Here is a 22,968-nt window from a genome sequence, read left to right on the forward strand (position 1 = left end):
GGTTGTTTTCTGAAGCGACAGAGACTCAGCTGGTCCTTGCAGGGCACCTGCTGTATCTGTGATTTTTGAGCACTGTGCTCTTCATATCCGAATGAAGGACTGATGAATCAGTGGTTTTCTCTCTGCATGAGCGTGACTTTTTTTTCAGTGTGTGTTAAGCCGGCTAGATTGGAGACCATTTTCAGATACAAGCATTCTTGGACCATAGCCCTCGCGTGTCACCGGCTTGGCAAGCAAAGTGGGTATTACTACAGTTTATGAAATTGACTGACCTCAGTGACCGATTGTAAATATAATGGACAGTCGGAAGGGGTTGCAACTGCTAGCGCCTTGCTTTTGCTCTTTCATTTCATCCCTTAAACCACCGCCATGGTAACGACAAAGAACATACTTTCAGAAAGAGCCTGTTATACCTGTAAAGGCACCAGAATGCAGTTGTTTAAACTAGGTGAAAACAGACAGCACTTGTGTTACTTCACGACGCAGTCTTCATGTTTGTGGGGCTGTAGCAATGCGGAGTATGGCTGAAATAGCGTGAAACTATTCCAATGGGTTTTTATTCCAAGTTTGTCATTAACCTTCCGTGATAGGTCAAAATGACTCAAACCAAGCCCATACTGCGCCCATTTGGGCGCCGTCCAAACAATTTTTACCAATCATGTGGGGCTAGTGGCGGACTTGGAATAACAACAGATAGGAATAGCTTTACATTATCTCAGCCGATGACTGGAGACTGAAGACTGTGGCTTAAAAAGAAGGTAAAATGTTTGTCATGCACAGTTCCTTCTGATATAGCGACTTGTGATAATTTTGTTTTCAGAAAGCCGTCTTTGATACTGTGCATGTTTCAGAGAGTTAAGACAAACCTTTTCATATGTTTCATTCTCTGATAGTCCTGCTGATTCCAACATATATATGTTGATTGTCCCTCAACTTCGTACGCTTGTACAATCAGCTGTGGCAAATTTTCCCGGTCTGCATTTCTCAGTAACTTATTGTTCTATAGGTACCGTGGCCATGGTTGCCAAACGTTCTGAGAAGGCTGTAGCGGGTTTGTGACTTAATTTTGAAGTTGGTTATCACTTTCGATCCATGCCCTTAAACATATTACTTCTGCTAGGCACCTTGCTTTTACTGACATCCTAATACTCGAACATGCAGACGACGGCAGAGATTCTGAATTTATGAGCAGCTTTTTGCAGGAGGTTGTCACGAGTTGCAGGCCTCTACTTGCAGATTGGCGTTGCCACTGAAAAGTGGCATGGAAGTCTTTGCTGTGCTATGGCTGGTGTATGCTGCCTCGGTAGTAGAACTGAAACCAAAACCGTCGTCATCATCGTCACCTCTGAAGTCAACAGAATGGCCGTAGCCACGGATATAGCCAATGCCCTGCAATGCCATCGGTTCTCCATTCCCTCTTTTCACGCTTTTGTTTCATTTCTCTCCGGCTGATGTTCCAATGTACTGAAACTGTGCGGTCGTTTCTGTTTGTGCCATTTCTGCTGCTGATGCTCAGTATTCTTCATACCAGCGTGGCACAGAGTTCTCTCTAGAGGATGTCGGATCAAAAAAAAGAAAAAAGCTTGATGATGTTCAATTGTACGTTCTTTATCACATGTAGTTGTTGTCTGTTCCAGTTTGATATATCTTGTAATACAGTCGACTCTCGTTAATTGAGCCTTGACGGGACCAATGAAATGAGTCAAATTAAACAAGAGGCAGAAGTAGTGCCGAAACGTGCCGCTGATTCATAATCAGTACTTGCTGCGATTCCACAATGCTCCCAAATCAAATGGGCACCCACTTCTTTTGGGTTCAAAGCAGAAAACTAACCTAGAGGTCACATTAGAGCTGCTGAACAAAGTATAAAGTTGAACGCGCAACCAATATTTTAGTAATGAAAGTGTACCATGCCTCTGATTCTGGCATTAAGGAAAAGACGAAATCAGCGAATACCTTAATGGAATGGAAATTTATTTACCTGATGTCCATCGTCATTACTATGGACAGCACTTTATAGCTGTCTTATTAAAGGGCCCCTCACCAGGTCTGGCAATTTTGAGCTGCCAAGCGCATAGCATACAATGCGCGCTAGCGATCGTGTTTGCAAAGAATGACATCTCTGCGCACCGCAGGAATGTCTAAAATTTAAATCAGAACGCTGTTTTCCCTTTCCCTCGCAGCGACCACGTTCCAAACTGGACGGTGACATACTTGTGTGTCTGCGCCTACGTACTCGTGCCCACAGTGCGATGTCGCTCGTGGTGACACATGACTTCGAGAATTATTCAAGGCAGCATTGCTTGAAGTGACAAATTGAAGTTTAAAGAAATGTCTGCATGTTTCTTGTTTTACTTCGCACCGAAGCACGAGAGACGTACTTCCGCTTCGTCTGCTTGTTTCCATGGTTGTGCAGTCACGTGCACAGGTACCGAAACTATGCCATTTTCTAACGTGTTCTAGCGCCTGATCATGCTCTGCGATCCGCTTATTCAGTATTCCTGTAGCACTGAATTATGCCACTAGTCACATGTCCTTATGCACAGAGTGCAAAATCGTGCGTTGCGCCAAACGAGAGAATGACAAAAGCTCGCGTGCAATGCTGTCAGCGAAAAAGCTAAGCACGGAAAAGAAAGAAAAAAAAAGCGTGGAGAAAAAAAATGAAGGTGGGGCCTGTCACGTAGGCGTCATGCGATTCTAGAGGTCCTGTATGGGAGAACGCAGGGAAGGAATTTCGCTTGCGGAGGCTAGACCGGGTGAGTGGAGAGAGTGTCTCCCTATGCAGCGGAGCTCGCCTCCTGAAATCATGGGTTCACGGCACAGAGATATTTGCATCTCGGCTATTAATAAGCCGATTTGAAAAGTTTTTGCGGCAGAACGCTCCCTAGAAGGCGCTTAACAACTTCCAGTGTATAACCGAAATTTGCTTTGGGGCTTGGTGAAGGGCCCTTTAAGAGCCACAACATGTCGTTCTTGGTATGGTCCATAGCACAATTAAAAAATTGGGGGTTTTTACGTGCCAAAACCACTTTCTGATTATGAGGCGCGCCGTAGTGGAGGACTCCGGAAATTTCGACCACCTGGGGTTCTTTAACGTGCACCTAAATCTAAGTACACGGATGTTTTTGCATTTCGCCTCCATCGAAATGCGGCCGCCGTGGCCGGGATTCGATCCTGCAACCTCGTGCTTGGCAGCCCAACACCATAGCCACTGAGCAACCACGGCGGGTATAGCACATTTGATAGTCTGCATTTATCAAATGATTGCACAACAATTGCAAATGGTAGTATGTCCTTACCCTAGACTAACCATTTCGCTAATATTGTAGAGCGTCGAAAGCGACTGGATGCTGCTTGCTTGACATGTGAAATAAGTTGTTTGAATGTGCTTTTGTAATTGGGCTGCAAGCAGCAAGTGGTCATTGTCTTGTATGCAAGAAAATAGAGAAAGCACATTCTATTGCCATCCATGTTGCTGTTTTTGTGGTTATAATTTAATCAGCACTTGCATGTTTCATGGCATGGTTACATGTGAGGAGTAAAGGAACCTTGGTCATCTTTACTGAAATTCCAGTTTAGTCATACACGTCCTAGGGCGTGGTCTTGTCGACATTCTATAGTTCTGCAAGCTTCTTCCTTCTTGTTCGTTTGAAGTGCACCGAACATGCAATGCCTGCTGCAAGTCTGAAACATAGAACGACTTTGTAGCAAGCACCACATGTGCACGGGGTAGCCATTCCATTAATAATAGTGAAACTGGTGTTCTAATATTTATGCTGAGTGCCTCATTGATACACATGAAGCCAGTTCCACAACATTTATTGACTATTCTAGTTAAAGCTGAGACCATATTTGGTGCAGTAATGTATGTAGGATCAAGCACCAAAAGTGCTTGATCGCTGTGTCAAATCAGATTTTTGCCTGCGGCAAGTCAAATGGCTGTTTCGTTGCTGTTATGACAGTCATTTTATTTTTCCATGCAAGACAATAACGTTCTGAACTTTCTTGTAGTTGGACACATTGTCTCAGGATGTCACCAGTGATGGTCCTGTTCCAGTGCCTACGTGGGCTACGATGACCATTTGAAAGTTGCTATTGGTGGATTCCAGTGCTGTGTTGCTCTCAGTCTAGATATTTTTTTTGCTTGCCGAAAGTGATTGTTTCCATGATGATTGGGCTACCTTATACATTCATGGTTAAAGAAGGGCTACAGATATCTAAAGCTGCTGCTTTCCTGACATGTTTCTTTTCTTTAAAATAATGGCTGGAATTGCTACAGAAGTTATCATTCTGAATAGATGAAAGATTTCCAAGGCTTTCTTCAGGTAGTGTGCTGGGCCAACATTCTGAAACGATTCTTTCACCAATGCATGCTTTCTGCCCCTTGTCTTTGGTGTGCTTGCTGCCGTTATTTACTATACTGCTTCCTAAAAAGTACACTTGCCGTGTAGTTTGGTGCGCAGTGATAAAGAGCAATGCACCAAGAGAACAGAAATAGAACGAATATAGCTCAAAGGAGTAATTTCATATAATATCTAAATTGCCGCATGAGATATAAAATTGTCACCATCTGCATCGTCACTTGCAGTGTTAATAAATGTCGCATTTAAATTATGGGACTCGGATAATAAGCTTGCACGACTTCCTTTCTGGACAGTAACAAGTAGATTGAAGCAGAACTAGACATTCAAGATTACCGTAAATATGTACGTATGCAAAAATAAGTCGCGAATCGTTATTTATGTAAACAATAGAATCGGACGCAATACAATTGTTACAGAGTGGGGCTTCCGTTCTTCCTTAACTTTAGTATACCAGTGAGATGTTGAACTGCCTCAATTGCTGCTTGTGCTCCACTAGAAAGCGTCCTGTGCGTCATACTGCTTGCAGCGAACGGAAAGGCAAACGCCTGCAATGTCGAATTGCAGACTGCCTCTAGGGCGGCAGGACTGCGCAGTCCGCCGGCGCTGGCGAAAGTGGGGCCACCGCGCTCTGGCGAACCGCGGGTGGGGCGACTTGTGGCACGGATTGCGACCGCCGCGGGCTTGACAGCGCCAACGCCACCTTTGCCGTTTGGCTTGCCCACAACCCAGCTGCCGGCAGCTTCTGTGAACCCCTGCACCACCCATGTGTGGATGCCACTCCCACCGGAACGGAATCGCGGCCGCCTGCACGAGCGAACCACGTGATTGCGGCTGCGCTCATGCTGACCTTCTCTCGACCGGGCAATTTCAGGTCTCGCACCGCCGTTGGAACACCTATCTCTTGCGAAGAGCGTCAGATCTATCCTTGGCTCTGCGCGAAGTGGGCACAGCAGGAAAGCACTTAGTTAAGCTGGGTGATTGAGGACTCTTATTTTATTATTATTATTATTGGCAAACACTGTATTTTCGCGTGTATAACCCGCACCAGGGTGCCGGAAAGAAATTGATAGCCTTCTCTTTATTGCGGTGTGCTGAGGTCAGTTCTGGTTCAACTCTGTAAGGGACAAATAACAGTTTGTAACAGTGTAAATGTGCGCCGGTGAGAAAGAGAAAAAAGTAAAACTCGTTCATTTTTCAGAGAGCTCCAATCACCCAAACGACACAGGTTCAGCAGAAAGTGGTATTGCAGTTTGTAAATCGAAGAATCAGTGCCAGAGTTTCATTTTGTATACTGTGGTTTCGGCGAATACGTATTACGAACATTTATGCCAACTAAGCACATATGTAAAGATTTGCATGACTATAGAGATAGACTGCCGAAGAGTTGCAATCTTGGTCAGTTGGTACATATTCTTGAGATTTAAACCAGTCAAAAGACAAACAGAGGTAAGATATGTAACACACAATGACTGGACTAACAACTGTCATTAGTCGCACATTAACAGTTGTTGGCCCATTCTTGTGTGTCATGTCTCTCCTCTGTTCATCTTTTGACTGTTTTATAACTTTAGAATAAAGATAAAGATATGTCGTGCAAGAAGGTGCCTATGTAACTCCTATTCCTACATTGAAAAGAAGTTACTTGTGCCAAATACTAGAGTTCTATACGACACTTGTCTTTCTTTCAAACAAAGGACATATTGATATTCCTTAAAAACTTTGGCTCCTTGTCGAGCAAGATGTTGGGCAGATCAAAAACAACCAGCTAAATTTCTCGATTTTTTCAGGAAAAAATACTATAATCTATCGAAACACAGCGCTTGTCCTGTGTTCCTTCCTTGCCTGTGTTTATTTCGCACTATTCTATCACCGGTGGACTCGTACCAACAAGCTCGCATTCATACCCTTTTTAGCTATAATCTGGTTTTGTTTCTTTTCAGGCGAAACATGGCTTTTTTTATAATTGTTTTTTAGTTCGGTACAATTATAATAACCTTGCCCACACCCCCATAAATAAAGAAAAAAAGAAAGGCTCTTAGGCTACATGCAACAACAGCCAAGGTTTGGCATGCCGGAAGGCTTCTTAAAAGTTGAGGAATGGCAGCCATAACTACATTTGGACTCTACAGCAACTTCCTTTATGTCACATATAGATACTACAGTTAGGTGTGACTAGTTATAGTTAGACAAACAGCTTTGTAGCAAACATGACTTTTAAATTGTTAATTGGTTATGTTGAACTTGGTTTCAAAAGGACGATCTTCACTCCAGCCTTATCTTGTGTTTTCCTCAACTGTTTTTACTGCTGAGGATATCAAATCTGCTTGGGGTGTTTCTAAGCACAACCTCTCTTTTTTTTCTTTCTTTAATTCCTGGTGCAGGTTACCTTCAAGAACAACCTTGGCACTCACGTCATCCCTGACGACCACATCAAGGGAAACACTTTGCGGGTGAGCTTTGCTGCTAGAATGGTTTTTATTTATTTATTTTTTTACAGTGATGGTTTTTATGAGCTTGCTCCATCTAGTTACTTCAACGTTCTGTAGTAACCGTCGCAGGAATTTTGTAGTCCTTTTGTCAGAAGTTTCATCATCGGCCTGTTCATGTCCACTGCAGGACGAAGACCCCTCCCAACAATGTTCAATTGCCCCTGCTTGCAGCAGCTGACCTCATCATCATCATCATCATCATCATCATCATCATCATCATCATCATCAGCCTGGTTACGCCCACTGCAGGGCAAAGGCCTCTCCCATACTTCTCCAACAACCTCATCCTATGCATGCAAATTTCCTGATTTCATTACTCCAACTATAGTTCTCTGCTGTTCCCGACTGTACTTCCCTTTCCTTGGCACTTAATCTATAGCTCTAACAAGCCATTAGTTATGTGCCTTACGCATTACATGTCTTGCTCAACCAACTCCATTTCTTCCTCTTAATTTGACTAAACTGTTGACTGCCCTCTTTGTCTTTCTGTCTCTCATCATCATCATGATTTTTATTTTCACGCTGAATACAAGGTGAAAAAGGGAGAGCCGGAAAAAAACGCCGAAATTTGTTCGGCTTGACAAAGCTCCGGTCTCCCAGACAGGCACGGTAGCGGCTGGGGTAGCAATACAATCACGCACAAAGTGTGGATATAACAGTATTTTCAACACAAATACATGCAGATACTTTCATGTTATTAGAAACTGTTATAATACAGTTGTGTAAAATAACTCCCAATATGCAATTGCAATCTGTTATCTTCCATATCATTTAACACAGACTCAGTCTCACATATCACAAGAATGCAAAAGCAACATACATACATACATACATACATACATACATGTACACACACATATGTATATATACACACATACACACACACACACACACACACACACACACATATATATATATATATATATATATATATATATATATATATATATATATATACACACATAAATATAACAAATTTCATAGAAGTGTACAATAAATGCAAGTTGCCACCAGGAAACGTTTTTTTAGAAATTATTTTACATACCTGCAAATATATATATGTGCATCTGTGCTAAAAAAAATTGAAAAAGAAAATCTGCATATAGGCTGCTGCTTTCGCGATAGACACCCCGGCAATGTAGGCCAGGGCGTCATCACATCCTCGAATTTTAGAAACGCGAAGACGCCCTTTGCAACATCCAGTTTACAACGCAAACACTGCCACATGGTCCAGGCACAATCACTGCAGCGGAAACCTGGATTCTAGGAATAATAGTTACAAGTGTGAACGTATAGACACAACGAGGGTACATGATAAGTTCTGCGGAACTGTTAGCGCAGTTAACAATACACATTTATAAAAATAAATCAAATATTTTTGTTTTGTTTAGAGATAACACATCAACATTTTGTTGGTTGAAATAGTTAAGTAGGGAAGCTGGTGTATGTTTAAGGCGTTGACAGCCATAATTAGTACGTGAGAAAGGGATCTGCCATGGTGCCTGGCGACGATATGAATATGTGGTTCTATTTTCTTGTAAAGTTGCCATGGTTAGGGATGGATTGAGTTTCCCCTGCATAGAATTTTTATAACTTAGTAATGTTTTGAATTTATGTATGTTGCGAGCTCTGATTATTTTGTTTTGTTGGAAAAGCTCTTGTGTATGTTAAAAAAAAGACATTCGCTATCGCCCGAATTGCTTTCTTTTGAAGTATTTCCAGTATTTGAATATTTTGCGCTGTAGTGTTACCCGATATAAGTGAACAGTAACTGAGGTGTGAAGGGAAAAGGGCATTATAAATGAGACGCTTAACTTTAAAAGGTAATGCACTTCGATTCCGATTTAGCACACCAACAACTTTTCGTACCTTTAAGCAAACATGACTAACATGTTCATTCCAGGACATCTGCGCTGTGAATATTGTGCCTAGGGTTTTTACGGATGGTGTAATGTTAATTTTATACGGACCCAAAACAGTATTATCTGGCAATGTAGTAGAACTTCCCGGAGCATGAAAAATAATGCATTTTGTTTTGGTTTCATTAAGGATGAGGCTGTTTGCCTTAAACCATGCTCGAAGTCCATAACAAATGGAGCTTGCTATAGGCGTTATTTCTTTTAAATCTTTACCTGTAAAGAAAACAGAGCAGTCATCTGCATACACGACAAATTTACACATATTGCTTACTTGTACAATATCATTAATGGAATACAGGAAAAGTATCGGGCCAAGGATGCTACCTTGGGGCACACCCGCTGTCAAAGGTTTTATCTGCAATCTGTTCTCATTAATTTCAACGAACTGATGTCGGCTTTCTAAATAGGATCGGATAAGTTCAAGTGTTATTCCTCGGAAGCCATATTTTTCCAGCCTTATCAGCAGCAATTTATGGTTGACTCTATCAAAGGCTTTGCTGAAGTCTAAGTATAACCCTAAAGTCAGAAATTTTTGTTTTCAACATTCTCTAGAATAAGCTCCTTCTGTGTACTCAAAGCAGTTTCCGTAGACCGTTTTTTCTTAAACCCGTGTTGACAGTCGGTTAGCAAGCCATGCTTTTGCGAAAAATAATCAATACGAAAGTTAAAAATTTTTTCGAGTTCTTTTAGACTGACATTTAGTGTTAGGTTAAAGTATGCCATCAGTGTTTTTCTGAAACTTCATGTTTCCTCAATGTCATCCTTTTACGTAGGATATTCAGGTCATAGAGTTTCTACAGCTTTGAAAATATGTGCCGGCACTTCTTTTAAGAGCCTCAAGGGGACAAAATGAATCTAGAGCCTTCCACTGTGGCAGCTCTCGTAGCTGCTGTCTTGTCGGGGACCATTAAACCCAGTCAATCAGTCGGTTTCACATGTACGCCAACTTTCCTTTTCATGCACTTGTCAAAGTTAAAGTTTTTGCTGTGACGCTAAAACAATCTGTGCTCCAATCACATCAGGCAAAGAAGACTGTTCCCATGTAAGTCATTGCTGCATTTTGTCTGGAATTGTTATAAAAGCACTGGCAGCACAATTTTCTTTTGGTCTTCCTTCCTTTGTCTGTTGCATTGTGAACCGCTGCATGCGTTCTAACGTGGAATGTTTGTGCGCTTAGTGACAGCTCAGTGAGACGTTGTGCATTCACATTTGGCGGGTTGGAAAAGATTGCTTGAATAAGACCTTTTTTTCCTAATTGGGAAACATGCTTCTCTGCAGCGCACATGCTGCAGCTAGTTGCTTGCAAACAATATTTCATCACAGGAGGTGTTTCTACGTTTTTCATGTCATAATATTAGCAAACTGTGCCATGCATGCAGTGTTTGCAAAAATGACTGTGTCACTAGGAAAGCTAGCTTTACGATTATGAATGTAGTCTGTTTTCTGAAGAAATTAGGTTTTATTGACACACAAAACTAACTAGAGGCCTCTGGCTAGCCATCGTTGACTAGGGCTAGTTAATTCAGTTCCGCGAATGAAACCGCACGAAGAGCTCATGCAAGCACTTTTTGTGCATCTGACTATCGGCTGACAGTCATGATAGTTTATGTCAGTGCTCTTTACTCTGCTTTATCGCAGACATTTGACTCCATGGAATAAAAGAACTTGCATGCAAGCACACGCTTATCGAGCTTACTCAGGATTTGCAATTTTAAAATGCGGTCGAGACATGAAACATGAGAGAATGTAGCAATGTTGAAGTCGAGCAAACTTGAAATTGACGTGTGGCAGTGCTCCATGTGTATTGAGCTAAATCTTCATCTACACAAGCGTGCTTGAAAAGGCCTGAGTGACTGGCCTATCCTGTAGTGAGAGAAGTACATTATAGCTTTTGGATAATTTAGACCAGCGATCACAGTTCAGCCAAGCTCTTTAGAACTCTGTACTACTAACAGCTTGTCAGTTTTAACATCACCTGTTTTTGCCACCGGTAAATTCTAGCTGTGCATCATTGTATGTTGTGCATTGCATATTACAAAGCAGAAAAGCCATGTTTTTGTAATACTGGAGTTTTGCCAGTCATGAGTTGTGTCTGTTGCCAGTTAGCTGTTCATTGCAAGTTGCAAATGGATGATGCAGTACACACCAGACCGATAATCAGTGTTCTGGTTTCCAAAAGGTTGCAGGCAGTTAACACTGACCCTTTTTGTCAGCCCCAATGACGTTTCTCGTGTATATCAGGCTGGCACTAGCGTTCGCAGTCGTCCTTTCATGCCTTTGGGCATAGCACTGACAAGTTTACATATTTATTTTCTAATGAACAGGTTGGTGCCCATGTGGAGGCCAAGCACCCAGACAGGAACCAGTACTTTGAGGCTGTCATTGGAAAACTCCTCGACTACAGCCAGTATACTGTTGGTGAGTGCAGGACCCTGTAAAATGCGAAAAGCTAAAAGAACTGGTGGGAAGGAGAAGGTGACAACTGTGCCTCTCTTTCTACTTTTTATTGTTTATGACCAGGAATAGTTAAATGTAAGCTTGAGTGATCTTTTCCTCAGAGCCATCATTCTCTTGCCATTCTCGACTTTGAAAGTGTCATTAATTGCAGCAAGCAAGCCAATTGCTTGTTGTTGTGCAGAGCGAGTGTATTTTTTGTGGGCTCGAAGCAAAGAAATGTGTGCACCCAAATTGAACGCCAACCCTATCATTTTAAAACAAGGAAATTTGACAAGCAGAATTTATTTTTTACAAAACCGGAATGCAGTCACACATGGTCTCCAGACGGCTCTCTTAATTGCCGATGAGTCACAACATGTTGTCTTCGGTCTGCTGCATTTAATAATCCCTACATTTTTAATAACTTTGCAACTGTCACGAATGGAATGTCGCGCCCCACTACTCTGTCCACCGACATGCAGAAGTCTGGAACGGCAAAAACATGTTTCAGCTCTCTTTCCACTAGCTCCAGCATGCAAAACAGCCTTCATAACAAAAGTTACACATTGTCGTCACTGTCGAAAACATGGTTCTATTGCCATCATTTTATCCGCCATATCATGATGACAATGGTGATGGCGTTGACTCGGTGACAGGTGCCAGTTATGTTCATTGAATATTTAGTGCCGCCACATTTTTCGCACTTTCGGGATCGTGAAAATCATATAGCTGCAGAATGAATTGAGAATTTTAAATTCTTACAAGCCAGTTTTGTCAAGTTTACAGAATGTGTACTTTATGCGAGAACTCTCTACAGGAAGCTCATATACGAAAACGTCAGCTATTTCATGTCTAGCGTAATTAGGAAGCACCTATCAAGCCACTTGAAAAATGTGTCTTCTCTTAAACATTGTAAATATCAATGAAAGATTTGAACTCGCTACACGACAACATACTGACACCGAGAGGAAACACCCAGCCAACTACTTTCCAATTCGTTTTACTTAAAATGATTTGCACATATTATGGAAACTTGCAGTGCAGGTCGAATCAGAAGTGTTTTGAGATGTATGCAACACATGTTAAATATCCTTATTTTCATTGCTTTTGCCTTGTGCACTCAGTGCCTGAAAAAGGCTAAGGTAGCCCAATGCCTGTGCTATTACTTTCTCATTGTAATGTACGGGCAAGTTTTGGACTCACTTCCTTAGAAAAAATGTATGGTCTGCCTTATGTTTGAGTAAATGTGGTAAGTGCAATTTTGACCTGTTTTTCTCATGCTTCCCAGTGTTTGATGATGGAGACGAGACGACGCTGCGTCGGACTTCTTTGTGTCTCAAGAGCGGCCGGCACTTTGCAGAAAGCGAGGTTTGTGTGCCTGCTTGAAGTCCTATCACTGCATCTTGCACAATGGCATGGCTTGCTTCTATGTTGTAGTAGTGTTGTCTTTTGTCTATTTTGTTAATTGTTGCCATGGCAACGCAGTCTGCTAGCCTGCGGTCATCGTCTGTGTGCGGGCTTGTTTCATGTTACCAGAAAAGCAAAGCAGTGCCGTACAAGTGAACTAAGAGCTCACCTTAGTTTACTCGCATGGTACTGCGATTGGTGTTTGTATATGACACCGCACGGCGTCATGGTAATCATACAAGACATGCCCCATACATGAATGAAGTTATAGAAATGCCAGCCGTTACAATATTTAAGCAACTTGGCAGAGGAACTTACCGTATTTACACGATTGTAAGTCGACTCGAATGTAAGTCGACCCCCCCATATCGCTTGATCGGAAAAAAAAAAAAAATAGAGCATACCCGAGGGCGCATTCGATAACGAAAATTTATTAGTAGCTGACATGGTCACTCGACTACTCGTCTTCACTAGTGCTGCCATCGTCATCGTTGCTGCGGTCCCACAGCGCGTCGTGGTCCAGCGAAATTTCAAATTTGGCAAACGACCGCACCAGGACATCTTGCAGAACAGCAGCCCATGCCAAATGCACCCAACCACACGCAGCCATCACGGAGGCTCTTTTGACAGGTCCGGTTGGCGTAATTTCGCAGTCTTCTGCCGCCAGCCACTCGTTGTACTCACGGCGGAGCAGAACCTTTAAATTAAGGCGAAGGTCCGGGCTTGTTTCATGACCACGTCGCACTTCAATGGCAGGGACCGATCACGCATTTCAGCGACGTACGCCGCAAGCTTAGCCTACAGCTCCGGAAAGCGTCCAGACTTCGGCACGTGGGAAATTTGTCACTTGCCGTCACAGGGTGAAAATTTCGCTTCGCTGCAGTCGCCACTCTCGCACCACCCATTTAGAAACATCGAAATTGCGGCCCGCTGCGCAGTGATTTGTTTCTTCGGCGTAAAGGATGGCAGCCCCTTGAACGCTGCTGTGAACGAGTGCCGAACAATTAGTGGGCCTGCAGCACTCATGACGACTGGGGAAGCATAGAAGTAGCACGTAGCCGGCAGTCAAGTGGAACACGTCAAAAAGTTGGTCAAACCAATTCCAATGCCTTTAAACAGAGAAAGAGAAACCCGCGAGCGGCGTCTGCTCTTCTATGAACTACCGATACCCCCCGCAAGCGCCGCCGTTCTGAGGGTGCCGCCGCGAATGGGAACAGCGGCGCTTCCATCAACTATCGACACCCCCCCCCCATAAGTGTTGCATGCACTGTAAGACTCTCAAAAATGTTGAAAAACCCTTCCGAAAAGCGAACAAACACGCGGGATAGCAAAAAGATATGGGTAGGGCCATAGAGCAAACATAAAATTGTAACTACGTTGTAGCTCTTGTTTGTATCGCATTTTTTGGCGCGGCCATGTTTTGGTTTCGATTGTAAGTCGACCCCCCAACTTCAGACTTTCAAATTTTAAAAAAGGGGTCGACTTACAATCGTGTAAATACGGTATGTAACAGCATGAAACATAAGGAAGGCACAACAATAGAGACAGAGTGAAAAGGGCGCTGACTTCCAACTGTTTATTATACTGTCAATGCTATGCATATTTATATATACAAAGCGGCAGCTGACAAGGGAAAAAGTATGAATGTATACATATGCATAGCATCGACAGTAGAATAAACAGTTGGAAGACAGCGTTCCTTTCACTCGGTCTCTATCGCCGTCCCTTCCTTATGTTTCGCGCTGTTACATGAGTTGCCATGAACCGACTAGCCCAGCAAGCAACCATTTTGGCAGGGTAAGTTAACCTGTGTTGTCTGAAACATTGAATAGGCTTCAGTACCGTGCCACTACCACACGCTGTTACCATTGGCACCGCCCCAAGCCAGCTATCAATCTTTCCACATGCTATCTATTCCATGCCCAGCATCTGTCTAGCAGGACCAATGTGTGTGACTCTCTGCGTGCTACCTCTATGCTTGTTATAAAAGGGAAAATTGTCATCCACCTGAATGTAGGCAGAGAAAACCCGTATCCCAGAAAGAAAGCTTCGGAGTTGAGCGAAAATTCATCCTGGTCTGGGATTCGCACCGGGGACCAACACCTTTCCGGGGCAGTCTCCCTACCGTCAGGAGGCTAGCTGACGGTAGTATGAGGGCAAAATAACTTGAAGCACAGAAACACTGAGTTCTGTGGAATCCCTCAAGGTGGGGGAAATGTCGCAAAAGGGAAATCGCGCTGCTGTCTGCTAGCCGGCTGGTTATCTCAGGTGGTGGAGCAACCACCCAGGAAAGGTGTTGGTCCCGGGTTGAAATCCCGGACCAGGACAAATTTTTCCGCAACTGCGAAACTCTCTTCCCGAGAAACCCGTATGGGTATCCTCTGTAGCTTCGTGCTACATCCAGGTGAATGAAAATTTTTCCTTTCATTACATTTTCTGCACCTTGTGAAATTCTGCAGAACTGATTTGCCATCTATGCTTGTTGTATGTATTGCCTTAGAATCACTGTTATGTTGCTTGCTGTAGCACTTACCGATTCTTGAACATTAGTTCAACATACCTGCCAACTGTGCCAAATTTTTCGTTAAGTTCGTGAACATGAGCTCGTAGAACTTGCAGTGTTCTGTCACATTAAAAAAAAATGGCTTCTGTTCATAAAAAAATTCCACTCGGCATTCTCCAAACCTTCTGTTGCAAATATTCCTCTTTTGAAAGGGCACCAGAGGAGTGTGCTTGCTTGGAGCAAGTTTGACAAGTTTCTCATGCAGGTGAAATTGGCAGCAGCAGATTTGGTGAAAAAGTTGCTGAGATCTGAAAACAAATGTGTTCCTTGTCAGTCTAGCGTTCTATCTGTGCTACTACTTGTGGGCTCTGTCCAGAGGTAAACAATCATTTATAAAGCCTGTACGTATGCCACAATAGTAGAGTTGTGTGAATAGCAGTAATTCAGACCAAATCGAGTATGAATTGAATATTGAATATTTTTCTAATTGATTGGTGAATAATGTACAGCCTTTTTCCTGCTAATATCAAACAAGTGCAACATCCTGGTACTGAAGAACAGTAGGAAGTTCCTTCGTTCACACAGCATATAAAGCATGCTTTATTAAAAGCACAAAGGGAACATTGGGAACAATAAGCAGATTGTTCGCAAACTCCGGACTCTTAGAAGAATATGCGGTCACGCATTATCGTGTAACGTTAGTAAGGGCAACCATGCAGACCAATTAATATTTGTGTATGCCATCGTGAATTGACGGCAGATTAAAGAAATTTAACCTTTTCTCTAGTTCGAATTGTGGTGGCAGGTGGTGGCCACTATTGTATAAAGTATGTTGCAATTAAATGTGTTATGGTTCAATCTGGAGAGAGGACACAGGTGCTGCATCTATAAATAGCACCAAACAATACCCACAGCTGAATGCCGTGTCTAAGTAACCTATTATCGCAAGAGATTGTGTTTAGCTGGAAAAGTCTGGCTGGCTGAGCGACGCTATATGCTCCAGTACGTTGCGCCCACTGTGGATGGGATGAAAAATATCGCATATTTGCTTCAATTTCATGTTTCTTTATGTGCAGCCGACGACGTAAGGTATTTATAGATGTTTGTATTTTCAAATACTGTTGATTCGTTTCAAGTACCTAAGTGAAATATGACTATACAGTAGAACCCCACTGTTACGTTCCTCACTGCTGCGTTTTCCCGGCTGCTACATCGTTTTCATCCGGTCCCGGCATAGCTTCCATAGGATCCAATGTATAAGGAACCCCGCTGTTACGTAGTAGCTGCGAAAACGTTCCCGCATGATGCGTTGCAACTCGAACCCACCTGGGCTAAAGTAGGCAACGCACTCCAACCGCCATTTTGGCTTTTGACGAGTTTTGACCGAGCTTGGCCAGGCTTGGCAATGGAACTGGCTGCAAAAAGCCGCACGCCAATTCAAGAGGCCGCCACTAGGTGGCCATTCGTGAAAAATGCTCTCACTATCATCACTGTGATTACGGTCACCGCATGGTTGTTGGACGGGTCGACTCACGGAGGAAGGAAACTCGGGAGAGGCCCTGACGTCACTCTTTGTGAAGCTAAAGTGAAGCCGAAAGTTGGCGTTGCTCGTGGCGTTGCTCCGCCTATTGGGCCAGCTCTCCTCTCTTGTTTACATTTCTCCCACGCCGCGCTGCACGCAACCGGGCTGCTCAGATGCGCGCGCTCCGCAGCAATACTAAACAATCGTTAGCATGATTACGCCAAAGAGGGCAAAATTTCCCGCGGATATTCCTTCGTCCGTTGCCATTGGCGTGGCGCGGTGACGACACGGAGCACGAGCCGCATGATGCCGGGGAGTTGCCAAATCCTAGCTTTGGAGAAGCCGTCGCGGCTATGGACCTCCTCCACAGGTACGTCGCACCTCACAGCGACGCTAACAGCAATGCGGCCTTCCAGGCTATTGAGAAACGTGTGGCGATTTCTAGCGAGCGAAAGAAACGGCAAGCCACCATTCTAGACTTTTTTAAGTCCTAAGCGCACTCTGTGGAAATAAATTGTCCATAGTTGAAGCTGCACTTTTTCATTTTCGGAGCTTTCCTCACTGTTGCGTTTTCCCGGCTGTTACATTTTTTTCGCCGGTCCAGTGAAAAACGTATGAACGGGGTTCCACTGTATTTGATTCGAGGACCGAATTGAATAGGACAGTATCCGGTTCGTTATTCAAAAGTTCTGAACGTTCGCACTCCCCTACACAATAGGAGCAGGCTCAGAGCAACCTCCCCCCTCTCCCATCCTTCCTCCCCTGAGAGTTGTTGCCTGGGATTTTTTACTAATTTCGTAGTTGACAAGTTGGCAGTGTATGCTTCATAGAAAAGGGAAAGAAAGCTGATGTTTGAAGGTGTGGGATTTTATTCTGTTGTTTGCTTAATTATTATTTATTTATGTATGTATTTATTTATTTATTTTGGGCAGACTTTGGACCAGCTTCCCCTCACCAACCCTGAGCACTTCGGTACGCCAGTCATGGGCTCCAAGCTCAAGCGGAAGCGCCGATCCATGCTGTCCATTGCTACTATGTAAGTTTTGTTTTGGTCTTCTCTCCTCCGCCCCGGTGATCTAGAAATGAACAACTGTTCGAGTCAACTGAGGAAAAAAAATTCCTTTGTTGTTGGTTGCAATGTGCATGTGACAGTATGCTGAGAGACATTGAGTTGCACTGACGGCAAGGTTGAGTGACATTTATTGCTTCTCGGATGCAGTGTGGTTAATGAATTTTGTCTTTCCCTTGCCACTCGGCATAGCTAGAATATAACGCCTACGTGGTGCATACGGTTGCAGGCCCATACATTCTGATGCCTTTTCTATGCCTTGCCTTTTCGTGCAGGCAAGTGTAGGGCTTTTTCTGGAAGCAACTTTCAGAAGGCACTTAAATCTTTGTGTTTGAACCAGAGTCTTGCAGCATAGCAAAGAAAATAAGTCAAGGACAGTGCAATAGCATACAAATGCAAAATGATAGGCATAATGTTGAGGCAGGGAGCTGGTGCAGTTCATGTGATTCATAAATTGGATGAATAAATAAATAAACAAACAAACCAGAAGTCTGCAGCACAATGGCTGTTCAGGGAAAGAAAACATAGTCAACTACATGGAAAATCAAGAGGAGTGACGAGGCTAGGCAACTTGTGGGCATAGCATGACATAACAAAGGGGACTGGAAATTGCCGGGGAAGGCCTTTGTCCTGCATGCATTGTGCATAAATAGGCTTGATACTTGATGGCTTTCCTTTGTAAAACAATGATACCCTATGTTTGCTATGTGAAAGTTCTGACAGTAGAAAAAAAAAAAGAGCTTTGTTCGACGTCGCCATTTAAAAATGTTTAAGGCACGGGCCAAAGCGGGGTGCGTGCCTCATCAGGTTAGAATGCTAGTCAGGTAGGGATACTAATCTTGCAAAATAAATTTCAGAAAACACAATCTGTTGCAAAAAATGTCAAATAAAGCGAGTTGAGTATGAAATCGTAATAACAATGATAATTGCACAGGGAAGAAGACAGCAGCGACGAAGAGTCTGCCCCCACCCCTCCGCCGGCCCCAACGCCGCCTCGCCGGGCCACGCCCACTTCGGGGTCGAGGGGAAGCAGTGCCTCCGCGGGAGGTGGTTCGAGGGCCACCACCCCGTCCTCGGAGTGGCGCATCGGCCGGGTGGCCATCCTGGAGACGGGCGACAAGCGCAAGCGGGATTCGTGGGCTCCGGTGCTCGTCGTGAACCCAACCGGGGCGACGGGGCATGGCATCAGCATCCCCCTGCCTCGGGACGACGTCGTCATCCGGTCATTCAGAGATGCCAAGTTGTAAGTGGCCGGTGTCTGTTTCTTTGCACGTGTGCTGGTGAATTGCCAGGCACTGCTCTAAACTGATGGCCTCCGTGTGGCGTTTCCCCAAAAGTCCTCAAAATCCAAGGGATTGGGAACTGCGACACATCATATTTCGCTGTTTTTGCTTCATTTTCTGCCGTGTTCATGAGCCTTATAAAGCATTTTGCATGCGTAGAGTAATTTTTTTAGCCCTTGGACGCATATATATAAGTCGGCAAGGATCGAGTACACATCTCATGTTAATCAGTGGTGTGCTCTTGTCGCTTTCTGACTACGAATTAAGTGATGCTGAAACTTCCCGTCTGTATGCACCCACCTCAGATGCAAACAATGTTTGTCTGCTTTGTTGATGATTCGTGTGATGGTTCCCATGATCTGTACAAGACGTGCCCAGGTTCTGTGCCAGCATTCGAAACCCTTGGAGTGCCGTTTTCAAGGCCTTGAATGCACTTAAGGTTCATGAAGTGCTGAAAGCTGCTTCAGTTTCATTTTCGGCTAAGCGAAGCAGGGGTTGTTGTGTCATCTGGCCATGAAGTGGACACAATCCAAAAGTCAAGCCAAATCAATCTGGTCGCCGAGCTTTGTTGTGGTTGGCAGTTTGATCGTTAACATTTTCTCATTTATGGGCAATAAAAGAAAGTTTGCTGTCGATTATGTTTTGTTCCGAAGCGTCAAGTGCCTTTGTCTTTGAAATTGCTTTGTCATGGACTTGGGAGTTCTTGGAAACGCTTACATTTGTTTCCCCAATACAGCTTACAGGTAAACAAGCGAGATCTGCGCGAGTTCTCGCGAGACGATGCCCCCTCACGGGCCGAGACCAACCCCCTGCGCCTAGCCGTGGAGCGGGCACTCACTTTCCTGGACCGAGGCGAACTGCCCACAGGTTGGCAGGGAAGTGCGCTGCTCCTTTCCAGCGGCTCCGCCGCTCCGTCGACTCCACCGACACCTTCCCGGGCCACCGCCGGATCGGCGTCGCCCGCTCCCGCTGCCAACGATGCGGGCAGCGGCAGCAACTCGGCCTCCACGGCCGACGATGATGGCCACGACTCGCAGTCGGATGTGAGTACCGTGTTTTTCTGTCTCCCGACTTTGAGCACGCTTGACTTTCTGAAACTAAGCGCAATTGTTCAGAAGGGGAGATACTCCACGTCAGGGATGACGTGACAATTCTATTACAGTGCGCTCTTTTCCCAATTGAAATCAAATGAAATTGGAGTTCGTTGTCAGTGAACACAGGATAAATGTTTACGGAGATATTCGGACCGTTAGCCAATGTGGCTAGTTATCGGGCCTTGTCTAATACATGAATTTATGTAATCAGGTTAAAAAGCAGAGGTGCCGTGAATAAATTACACCATACACATGCACAAACAGCGTACCTTTTTAAACAGAGAAAATGCAAATCACAATCAAGAAATCGGGATATATGAGTGGGAAAAAAAAATAGGAATGACTAACGAGACAATGTCAAACATACAGAAAAAAATTACAAAGTTCCATATACATTCGATACTAGAAACGTTCCCAGTAGGAAAATATTAATATATTAGAATTGGGTACAAAGGACATAGACATAGCATTCAGAATACAAGTTCAGTTGCTGCATAACTGATCTTTGGAAACAAAGTGAACTTTGCAAGAGAATTTAAAGTTGCGTGCAAGTTTAATTTTGAGCGAAAACTTTAGCACCAGTGGGTGTAACTAATATTTTGCAGTATACGTTCCTGCGGGTAGGGAGGTTAAAGTTGCTCTTGTATTATGGGTTTGTAAGCAAAAGATACTCAAGGGTAATGGAAAATTAGTCTTGGTTACAGTATTCACCAAAACTGTAGCTTTGTCATTTCATTGACATGAATGGTAATGTGTCTGAGAATTCGCAGATGATTGGGTGCTTGGGCAGTGAGGAGACGAAAATGTTATAACTCTTTGCAACCCCGATTTACATGGGGGCTTCTCCGTAGTGCACATTTGCCCGTCTGATGGCAGCACCGGACGTGATTCAAATGAATATGAAGTGCTAGCTTTACATACTGGGGTTTGTCTGCTGTTTGTCTCAAGAGCCGCTCCTACGTTTCTCACGTCAGAAGACTTACACAAGCTGTGTTATTACGTGCTGATTGCAAAGAACGCCACCACTAGATAGATGAAACTGTTTCGCGGGAGAGCTAGCCTTCCATACGTGAAAAAGAGTCTATTCTCTTACTCTTTGTGCTCTGTTGGTGGGCTCAATGGTGCTTTGCCTGCACCATCGCCAAGTTTGGTTGGTCCGAGGGGTGGGTGATATGGAATGGAATTGAGTGAAAGGAATCGCTACAGGGTGCTGATCGTGTGGTTGCCGTTGGCGCAGGTGTCGGACGACGAGCCTAGTGAGGAAAAAGACCGGTTTGTGGCACAGCTGTACAAGTTCATGGACGAACGCGGTAAGTGCCCGTTCACTTTCCCTTGATGCTTTTCAAGGCTCTGATTTAGGGGAGCCTGGCAACAGTAAGTTGCAGTGATGTTTTTTTTTTTTCTTTCAAGCGTGTCTAGCGGAATGTCATTGGGTTTCATGCCGTGCCTTTGGTTGTTTGTCTAAGTGGGAAAAAGGAATTGGTCAAAAAGCAGACTGCTAGACGCGTGTCCAGTCACCTGTTTTCTTTGTGGCACATTGAAACGTCTGGTAACAAGTTAGGGTAGAGCCCAGTACACACCAAACACGCACTCGCCTCCCTCCCCCCAAACGTTCAAAGTGTGAAGAAAATGAGAACTTGTCATAGACCTTACAGACAGAGCTGTGTGAAGAAAGTTGGGGCCAGAAATATTACAGTGGTAAGTTGCCACTAGAACCAGAAGTTTGAATTGGGTGAGAGCTTATACATGTAGTTTGAGATCATAGATTGTGCCTGGGGCCTGTAGGAGTTCCTGAAACATGAGTTCATCTGTCGCAGAGCACTGCGAAATGGGAATTTTTCTGCTCTAAGTCGTAATATTTTTCGGCAGCATCACTGTCAAGTCCTGATTTGGTGATAGACACGTGTCATGCCAGAGCGTGTGACATAATTTGCAATATGTATAAAAAAGTGAAAGCTGCAAAGTAGGGTCCTGTAGAACTTGTGATGGACGTGGTTGGCTTGTACAACAGGCCATACATCCGACCACGTGCAGAATCGTACCGCACGTCTGCTTTAGTGCAGAAACATGCTTGGTATTATTTGCATTTAATTGATTGATTAGATATACGCATGATCAACAGGCAGTTGAAGCCTTTTCGCTAGGGATGTGCGAATATCATATATAACCGAATTGAAAGCGAACCTTTGAATAATAATTCGATTTGCAAATCAAATATTTATTTATAAATTTTTCGAATATCAATGTATGCGGGGTAGAGACCAGCGCAGTGTCGCGTCCATCATGGAGCCCCTCATGCTCGATGCCAACCAAATGTGCATTACACATAGTTTTATCGGCAAAAAAAGAGCGTTGAGCACGCCTGAGGCGATCCGCGAACGCGAACTTGTGCTGCCGCACCCTGCAGACTTTAGAATCTTTGACGGGTGGCAAATCATGCCGAACTTAGCAATGAAATGGCGCCGATGACGCCTGCTCTATACTGTCGATGCGCAATTCTTTCACCTGTCGTGCAGATTGGCCTTACAGTAACCCACCTGCCATAAAGTCAGGATAGCCGCTCTGCATTTTGGAGAAAAACTGGAAAGCAAAACACAAGTCCCCTACTAAACAGAGAACCTCGTTGATATTCAGTACAACAGAATGTCACTACCGTCTACAGTCGTTATAGCGGACCCGTGTACAGCAGACTTTCAGATATAATGGATCATATCTCAGCCTTACTTTGTCTACCTACTTTATTAAAGCAACGAAGTTCGCTTTTAACGGACCGTACTACAACAGGCTATTGGCTATAGCGGACGAAATTAGCGGCAATTTTTGACAAAACTGGGCGTTTAAAACGGACTTTTGCCCTGTCTACAACGGGCTGGCAACTGACT

General features: G+C 44.0%; 1 protein-coding gene across 3 annotated transcripts in view; it reads left to right on the plus strand.

Moving 5' to 3' along the window:
* LOC142564521 (uncharacterized) overlaps window positions 1-22,968 on the plus strand; it is a 56,374-nt gene that overhangs the window by 5,495 nt on the left and 27,911 nt on the right. For 2 of the 3 annotated variants that reach the window (XM_075675536.1, XM_075675537.1), the window contains exons 3-9: window positions 6,746-6,814; window positions 11,097-11,190; window positions 12,497-12,576; window positions 17,573-17,676; window positions 18,644-18,952; window positions 19,729-20,035; window positions 21,324-21,396. In XM_075675536.1, coding sequence (XP_075531651.1) covers window positions 6,746-6,814; window positions 11,097-11,190; window positions 12,497-12,576; window positions 17,573-17,676; window positions 18,644-18,952; window positions 19,729-20,035; window positions 21,324-21,396 — 1,036 coding nt within the window. Of the gene's footprint in view, window positions 1-3,356; window positions 5,236-6,745; window positions 6,815-11,096; window positions 11,191-12,496; window positions 12,577-17,572; window positions 17,677-18,643; window positions 18,953-19,728; window positions 20,036-21,323; window positions 21,397-22,968 lie in introns of those variants that run through there. The other variant, XM_075675538.1, reaches the window with a different exon arrangement.

Source organism: Dermacentor variabilis, chromosome 11 (genome assembly GCF_050947875.1).
Source record: "Dermacentor variabilis isolate Ectoservices chromosome 11, ASM5094787v1, whole genome shotgun sequence".
Classification (NCBI taxonomy): Eukaryota; Metazoa; Arthropoda; class Arachnida; order Ixodida; family Ixodidae; genus Dermacentor; species Dermacentor variabilis.